This window comes from Populus alba, chromosome 1, assembly GCF_005239225.2.
Source record: "Populus alba chromosome 1, ASM523922v2, whole genome shotgun sequence".
Taxonomy (NCBI): domain Eukaryota; kingdom Viridiplantae; phylum Streptophyta; class Magnoliopsida; order Malpighiales; family Salicaceae; genus Populus; species Populus alba.
In genome coordinates, this window is record NC_133284.1 from 9,937,346 (window position 1) to 9,946,465 (window position 9,120).

The following is a 9,120-nucleotide window of genomic DNA, read 5'->3' on the forward strand; positions in this document are numbered from 1 at the left end:
AATGGCAGTTGGTTTCTGTGGGTGGAGCGCAATGGCTACGTTGGTCCTAAACGAATTAATAAATAAATAAATATTTCTTCCAATTTGGGAATTAAAAGGGGGAGGTTTATAATTATTATTTTTTACAAACCAAATTTACTATTTTAATCTTATTTATTTGAAAACTCAAATTTGGATTAAATTTATGTCACGAGCTTTTATATGAAGAGGAATAATAGCATGAACACCATATGAAATAAATACTCGAAATTTAATTTTATTAAGTTCTATATAAAATACAGTCAAAATTAACTTTCATATTTACTGTGATAATCAGATATATATCCTTTACTTAAACCATCTCTAAGAACTGATCTTGTTATTTTCGTTACTAATAGTTTCGAGAAGGGGTAATATATATGGGTAACTGTCTCACCTTCTTCCTTGGTGTACGTACATCATCTTTGACTCTTTGCCTTCCCTCATAGCACAAAATATAAACCGCCAATGATCATTATCAATCCTGTTATTCTATAATTTAAAAAAAAAAAAGTAAACAGGTCAAATTGACCATATAAATTCACTGTGGGTAAATTGTGGAATTTCCACAAGGATATTACAGTCTTCAATACAATAATAACAATAATGATAATAATAATAATTAATCAATGTATCATTGATCACTGTGACCAAATAAAATTTTTAGTGTAAATTATTCCATAACTATACAGCATTCAAGTAAAAACATGTTATAAAAACATTTCCATCAATTGTCTTTATTATATGTGTTAATTTGGTGACATTTATTTAACTTTAAAAGTAGTTATATCAATTTTAGGAGCAAATATGATAGAACTTTACCAATATTGAATTTAAAAACATTTATATTAAATGTTTGAGATTTAATAGCATTCGAAGATGCCTTCATATACCATAATTGTCACTAGATTTTTTTAAAAAAAATGCCGTTAGAGATGGATCTTAATAACAATAATGAAATGTCATTATCATGTTTTTTTAGACAAATGTCATTAAAGGTTAATTTTGTTGCAATTATGTTAATTAAACTGATGTAAAATTAACGTAATAATAATAAGAATAAGAATAAGAATAAGAACAATAAATTTATGTGAATAGAATGGAAACTGGATCTATTGAAGAGAAAACACAATACCTTTCGATGTCTAGTTTCTCGTCCAGCTCCGATGAGCTAGCCGGGAAAGGCAACCAGCACAATCATGAGAGGATTGAAAACGGAGACAAACAATAGACCTCCCATCACCTTAGCCTGCTTCCACAATCAATGAGTCTACCTGCTTTTATTTTTGCCAAAGAAATAAAGGGAAGTAGTTACAATTAGCTAGCACAGATTGTGAGCTAACGTTGTTTATCTAAACGCGTTATTCCCCTTGTTCTAAAGGAAAGAAACAATACTAGCACTGAATTATCAACCATAATTAAAGGAAAACAAAAGCAACTACTAAGACTACGTTTATTTACGAGATTGCATCTGTATTTGAAGTGAAAATAATGAGTAACATGTTTTGTAATAAAAAATATATTATGTATTGTTTATAAGCCGTAGTGTTATTTGTGTGCAACACAGGGTGAGACAAAGCAGCTCTTCACTACTTATGTGAAGAGTGAATCATTCTTCATTATTCACTTAACTTTTTTATCTTTTCACAATTTATATAATATTTTTTTCTAATTTTTTTATGGAATATTTTATTAAGTATGTAATTGACAATTAAAATTACTTAACCTATAAGTTTTGAGTTGCTCTCAAACTTATCAACATGACATCATTATTTTTTTATAATGTTTGGTTTTTATATTTTACGATATTATTTTATTGTGATGGAATAAGAAATAATAATTTTGTTGATAATACCATTTTAGAAATAGAATTTGATAATTGATGCTTACTTGGAAATTCTGCATATATATTTACTTTTATATTTACATGGAGATTACACCTTTAACTATTATAATATAATAAAGATTCTAATTAACTAGTTAATTAAAATCTTTAATTAACTAGTTTAACACATATTTTTTCCATAAAAAATCACTACTTGCACTGGGATTTTCTGTACTATAGTGTCGGAATGATACATGCATATCATTCCTTCCCTTTCATCTCCTCTGCGTCATTTTATTTGAAGTCTCAAGGGACATTGTCATCCCCTCACTTTTTCTCTTTTCTGCATCATTTTCCTTCATTATTTTATTTTTTCGATGAACCTATATCTACTCTGCTGTTGTCGGAACAAGTATCTTTTGTTGGAGAGGTAACAATGATGCCATCTTCCTGGAAGGTTTCGGTTTCTGACGGAGCAAGTTGTTTTTTTGCCTTCATCTCTTGGCTTTTACCCCATAGTACAAAATATAAACCACAAATGATTAACAAAGCTCCTAATATGCTGTGAATAGAAAAAAAAGAAGAAGTTAAACCATATAATAAAATCCAATACTCCATAAGGTATCCTAGTTTTTTGTAATTATAAGGCTATGTATAAAAGTCTAACCACTAATTATCTTCCATGCTAAATGCCTATGATAAATTAAAAATATATCTACAGAATGTCAACTTAATTTGAAATTTGTAGTAATTTTGTTAATAAATTATATTTAACGAAAACATAAACAAGAAGAGATCAAATTAAAAAGATAGAATTGAGATGGCATAAGAGTATTACACATAATTTTATTATTAAATATTTCTTTTCAGGTAATCGGTATTTCTACAAGGTCTAGAATTATTTAAATAAATTCAAAAATTAACCTAAAAAAACTGAAAATAAAGAAAAAACAGTTAATTTACTGATACAAGTACAGTACTATCAATTCAAAGAAATTATTCAGATAAACTATATACATGAAACCTCCTTGATAAAAAAAGAAATGTGATACCTTCCAAGATACAGTTTCTCAGCCAATAGCAATGATCCGGCAATGGCAACTAACACAAGCATGAGAGGGCTGAAAATAGCGACGAACAATGGACCTCTCATGGCCAAGCACCATGAGATAAGTATCCCCATCAAACCAGAGCCCACGACTCCCTACATACACAATCAGCTCTCACTTGAAAAGGGAATCGCTAAATCAGCGAACACAGATAAACAAAAGTTATCAGAGCTTAAAGAATATCTTCGATCGGAGATCACAAAAACACTTCTATTTAACTTACTTTCTACAGTTTTATGAATTTATTCAGCTAGTGCATGAAGAAATGACTTTACAGGAGCAAATGATTACTATGATTTATGGGCATTCGATGAATTTCATGAGCCAAATGAGGACAAATGGCTTGCCGAGCATTAAAATGAATATACCGAAAAAGCTGCGGTGAGGAGTCTAATATTCCATCCCAATTTCCATTGATTCCAATCCCTTTCAAGACAAAGAGCAAAAACAGTTGCTTGGATTGCTCCCATTGCACAGACTAAAGCCGAGTTTGAATAATGGCTCCGGTATCTTGCACTCATTTTAGCCTGTTTCCACGAACAATCAATTAATATACTTATTTGCTTATAACTGCAGGAAATTAATTAGTATTCTTTTAGTATGAGAAATTAATTAGTTAGCTAGAGGATAAAAAGAAAAGAAAAGAAAAACATGATTTCATATAGACTTGGTTGTGTTGAATTTAACCTCCTCCCAATCATATATATATGTATATAGCTAACGTATTATACTACAATGAAGGGATTATTTGAATTTATTAAAGAACACTATTCTTAAATAGGAGACGCTGTTAAAAAAAAAAAAAATTGTTGCGTATTTAACAAGCATGCATGTTATTAAAAAACAAAAAAGGAAAAAGATTGTGTCGCATTTACAGATAACCTCAAAAGCAAGGATTTAAACTCGAAGAAATTATTATTGTCTAAAATTTCCCACGATTTCTTTTTAAAATTAAAGATCAAGTGTTTCTTGCATTTACCTTGGACCAGCTTAGGCATGCTAATTCAACTCTTTTGGTATAGATAACGTGCATTTTGATATTATCGTGTAAAATATTTTATAAAATTAGTGTTTTTCATTTATTTTAACATTAGTATATTAAAATACTAGTAGTAGAAATTACCTGAACTATCAACCACAAAGAATAAGACAAGCAATTCAATAACGCCATGAAAAAGCCCAGGAGATCACGCCCGTGACCATGAGCATGAGAATACTGACGATGATGCAAAAGGTTAACTTTTGCTGACCCGTTGCTAATCTCTACGCCTTTGTAGAAGGTGAGAAGCATGGCACCACCGATTCCCATCAATGTCCCTATAGCCTTTGCCTTTCCTTTTGTGGACGCCAACTCCATTCTCTCCATCCTTTTAATCAAGTTCAACGAATGAGAAACAGGGTAAATTTGCTATAAAAATATAGAAAATCATGAAAAGAAAAAGGATAATGATCTATAATTTACTATGAAGGATCACTTCCATTAAATGCACAGTAAACTAGTAGAACAAAACGTTGCATGAGGTAACGCACTTGTATACTTACCTAAATATGAAGGCTAAGACGAAGGTAACAGCTGGAATTAGGTTAGCCATGGCACAGGCAAAAGTTGCAGATATTAAGGCCAAGCTTTCGATGTACGCGTTTTGAGCGAACGAACACCTGGAATAGAAAGTAATTCATGGATATCTTATCTTTATAAAACAAATCAACTTGATATGCTGACTAATTTCTCTTGAAGTGATTGTTTACTATAAAGATCGCTCACCCGATAACAGGGAAAGTGCAATGAATGTCAAGCAACTGTTATTTTTGTTCTCTTAATTTTTTGATCATTGAGCTGTGATGACATGCAGCTTACCCAAATAAACCACAAAAAAATGCTTGAATGATTACTGTCCACGTTAATTTCCCCCTGTTCTTCCTGCAAAAACAACACATAACAATTATTAGATTGTAAACGAGTACATGGAACTTTTAATCTTTTTTTTTTGTGTGTAAGAAAAGAAGTATTGAAGAACCCTGGGAATGGCTAAAGATGCTTGTCTCGCGAGACCAGATTTACTGATTAAGACCTTACATTAAATGACGACATGAATTGACACATGATACAGTAAAATAAGATAGAAAGTTAAGGTTTTTTAAATCTTAAAAATTACAGTTTTAAATTACATATTAAGAGATTAGAGTTTTTTAAAACCTAAAATTATATAAAGAAAATTCTGATTATGAAAAATAACATAAAATATAAAATCTTAATTAAAAAAGTTAAGGAATGAAAGAGACGACGAAATGATTATGGTTGACTAGTATGACTAGTGTGTGTGTGTATATATATAAACCACAAAATACGGAAAACTATATAATAAAAAAAATCCGCGCAAGACCATTTAGATGCTTTGACGAGGAGAAACCACAAAATACGGAAAACTTTTTAGTAAAAAAAAAAATCGTTAAAGAGCAAAGAGAAACAATTTTATTCCGCCAATGGACAAAGAGACAGGTAGAAAACGAACAAAAACTCCTTTCTCTTGCATGCATTGATAGTTTGAAAGTTTCTGAATAGTTGTAAGAATATTGTAAACAATAAGGAACATTAGCTTGAATGCCCAGATTTTATTATATTTCGAAGAGTAGCTACTTGAGACTTGAGAGATGGTTAAAGAAGCAAAGAGACCAAACCTCTCAACGATGAATGCAAGAGGTACCATGAAAGCAGTGGCAAATATGAATCTATAAGCAACGATAATCTTCAAGTTCATCCCATCATTTGCTGCCAATTTGTACAGAACATTAACTGCCGCAAATGCAACTTGAACCAACACCATAAGCAATGCAGGTTTCAACCCTTGTAACACTCTACAAATTCGCTCCATCCCAGGATTCCAAGCGTACAAAAGCCAATGTACATGTAAATAGAACTAGATTGTGAGATGGAAGGTAAGTAATCAGAGAGAAATAGATTTAGGTAAAGAAGAAAATCAGAGAGAAATAGATTTTGTATCTAAGATATAGCCTTGTGTGGTTCTGGTTTTGGTTAGCGAGGAGAAAAGAAAAAAAAGATTTGGATTTGATGTATGCAAATGCTAGGTGTGGATGCCGTAGCCCTGGGGCAACGTGGAGAGCGTTCCAAGGATGTATAAACGGTGAAAAGATGCATTCACGGCTAGAGTAGTTGTGGCTTATAGCCATTTACACCACGTCACTGCTTACAGAGCACCTCACATGGGAGTGATGTGGTCTTTGAGTTCCTAAACAGATCTCGAGAACAAAAAAATATCGAAGAAAGAAACAATGCATATTGCCTTTCACACTAGCAACACAAGGTTTATATATATACTAGTTTCATTATCCGTGCATACCACATGTTAATTTTTTAGGAACTCAAAAAAAAAATGCATATTGCATACCACATGTTAATTTTTTTTAACATAAAAAATATTTTAAAAAAAATAAAATTTAAATGTGTTAGATCTTTCTATAAAGTTATATCCAAGAATCTTGGGTTTGACTACAACGCTTGACCTAAGAGTAATATTTATAATATTAATAATAATATTAAACTTACATGACTTAAGTTTAAGTGAGTCTCACTACAACACCATATCCAAGAGCATTGGATATAGGTCTGGATATAAAGTCGTGTCATAAAAGTGTGATAATTGAATAGAATAATTAAAAAGAAAAAAACCAAAGAAAAAAAACTAATAGGAAAAAAAAACTAATGAAGAAAAAAATATATGAATTAACTGAGTTAACCCTTCAAATCAGGTTAATCCGTCAAACCTGGAATCCGCGTCATGAAAGTTTGATAACTAAATAGAAAAAAAAATTGACGTATTTACCCATAATTAACTGGGTTAACCGGTCAAGCCCGGGATACGTGTTATGAAAATCTGATAATTAAATAGAAATAAATTTAACATTAACAAACTAAACTAAATGAAAAAAATTAATTAAAAAGGAAAACAATTCCGAGTTAACTCGTCAAACTAGGTTAACCTATCAAACCCAGGATCCATGTCATGAAAGTCTAATAACTAAATAAAAAATTTAACATTAACAAATTAAATAAAAAAAATCATTAGAAGAAAAAAAAAAAAAAAAAGCTACAGTATTTTTAGGATATGTTATAATATAATTATAATAATAAAAAAAGTTAAAAGGCATGGGAAAGCTAAGTGCTTTCTCCGTGCCTTTTAGAATATTACTTTATATATAAAAGTGAATTATGGGTGTGTTTATTTTTGTGTTTTAAAAATAATTTAAAAAATTAATATTTTTTGTATCTTTTGACTTGATCCTCTCACAAGATAATCATTTTAGAATAAATTAAAGAAAGCTAAATATGCAATCTCAAGGATACGAAGGAGATTTTGTTCAAATAAGAGAATCCAAATTAAATTTACGAATATTGGTGGAGGATTACTTTCCATTTGTGGTCGAAGGCCCATTAGAACATCCACTTTATAATAATACTAATAGATAAATTTAAAAAATGCAGTGGGTGAAGAAGAACCTTTTGAAGGTTTTATTATTAAGTTAAAAGAACAAAATTAAAGAGTGCGGGGAAAGTACAATTTGCAAACATGCATTGTAACATAGATATAATAATAATTTACAATGTTTTCTTTTTTCTTTTTTCTTTCGGTCATTTTTTTTATTTTGATCCCTTAATGTTTTTTGTTTTTTTAATTTGTTCCTTTGAAATTGCATTATTCAGCATTAGCGCCCGACAGCTTGTTTTAGATGCATAGATTATGGGATCTTAAGGTGTGTTTATTTAAAATCAGGATTGATGTTTTGTTTTGGCTATACGGGGAAAAAAACTATTACTCGCTTAATGCTTGGTTTGGTAAAATTAAATGCACTTTTATTGATTTGAAACAATTGGAGCTATAAGAATCGAATTTGAATAGTAGATCAATATTCAACCCCTTTTTCTTTAAAGAATCCGGGATAGAATTGTATGGGCAGAGAAAAGATCAACCATATTCTTTGGGCACTCAATCAAGAAAAAAAACAATTCTATTAGAAAAACAAAATTGAATCAACTAAATTAACTCATTAAATCCGTGGTCCAAATCATAAGAATGAGATAACCTTAAAAAAAATTATAAAACTCAATCTCAATAAATTTAAATTTAATATTGAAATATAAAATTAAAATTGAAAAAAGAGAGCATGTTTTAGAAGAAAAGGAAAGAAAGCATTATTATAGTAAATAATATTTTGTGAAAAGAAGTACAATAAAATCTTCTTTTAAAAAAACAACCTAAAAATTGACATGAGTTAACTTGTCATGTTCACAATCTGAGTCACGAGACTGAAATAATCCAATAAAAAACAAATTGAAACAAGTATGAAGTTGAATTCTTAATTAAACTAATATTGAGAGATGAAATTTTAAAAAAAATAATTAAAAAAATAACATGAGTCAACCAAGATTTATATGCTAAACTTGTCATTCGAGTCATGAGACATGGATAACCTTATAAAAAGCGAACCGAAACAAATCACGATACTTAATTCTCTATCAATCAAATATTGAAAAATAAAATTGAGATGAAGAGAGTCAATTGGGGAAAGGAGAAAAAGACTTGAGTCAACTAGATTAACTCGTTAAACCTTGCGATCTGGGTTATGAGATTGAAATAATATTATAAAAAAGTAAATTAAAAAAAATTATGAAATTCAATCCTCGGAGAGGTACAATGAAATCCCTCCTCTTTTAATATTTTGTTAATGTTAAATGATAAAATTGAGATTAAAAAATAAACATAAATTAGAAGAAAAAAATAACTAAAAAAAATGCTATTATAGTAAATAGTATTTTGTAAGGGGAGGTACAATGAAATCTTCCCCACTTTTTTTTTTTTGTTAAATATTACAATAGTATATTGTGCAAGGTAATTGATAATCTTTTAAATTAATATTTGCAGCATCACATAGAAGGTGCCATCTATGGCCATCAAGCATCCATGAAGTTTTTTTTTTACATTATCTCGTGGCCGTGATCTTGTTGACAATATTTAAAAGATAAGTTTAATGATTAAATGAGATTTTTAAGCTCAAAATCTGAGATGAATCGCTTAGAAATTTATTTATTCTAATATAATAAATTAACATACAAATTGATTAATTTTTCTACAATTGTTAATAATTTATTGC

General features: G+C 29.6%; 1 protein-coding gene across 1 annotated transcript; it reads right to left on the minus strand.

Moving 5' to 3' along the window:
• Positions 1-1,961: 1,961 nt before the first annotated feature.
• Positions 1,962-6,215, minus strand: LOC118033657 (WAT1-related protein At1g25270). The gene is made up of 7 exons (XM_035038722.2): positions 5,632-6,215; positions 4,811-4,873; positions 4,495-4,611; positions 4,076-4,319; positions 3,321-3,479; positions 2,896-3,047; positions 1,962-2,405 (listed from the first exon to the last, which is right to left on the minus strand). The coding sequence occupies exons 1-7, from the start codon at positions 5,823-5,825 to the stop codon at positions 2,210-2,212; spliced, it is 1,125 nt and encodes a 374-aa protein (XP_034894613.1). The 5' UTR covers positions 5,826-6,215; the 3' UTR covers positions 1,962-2,209.
• Between the last annotated feature and the right edge of the window lie 2,905 nt (positions 6,216-9,120).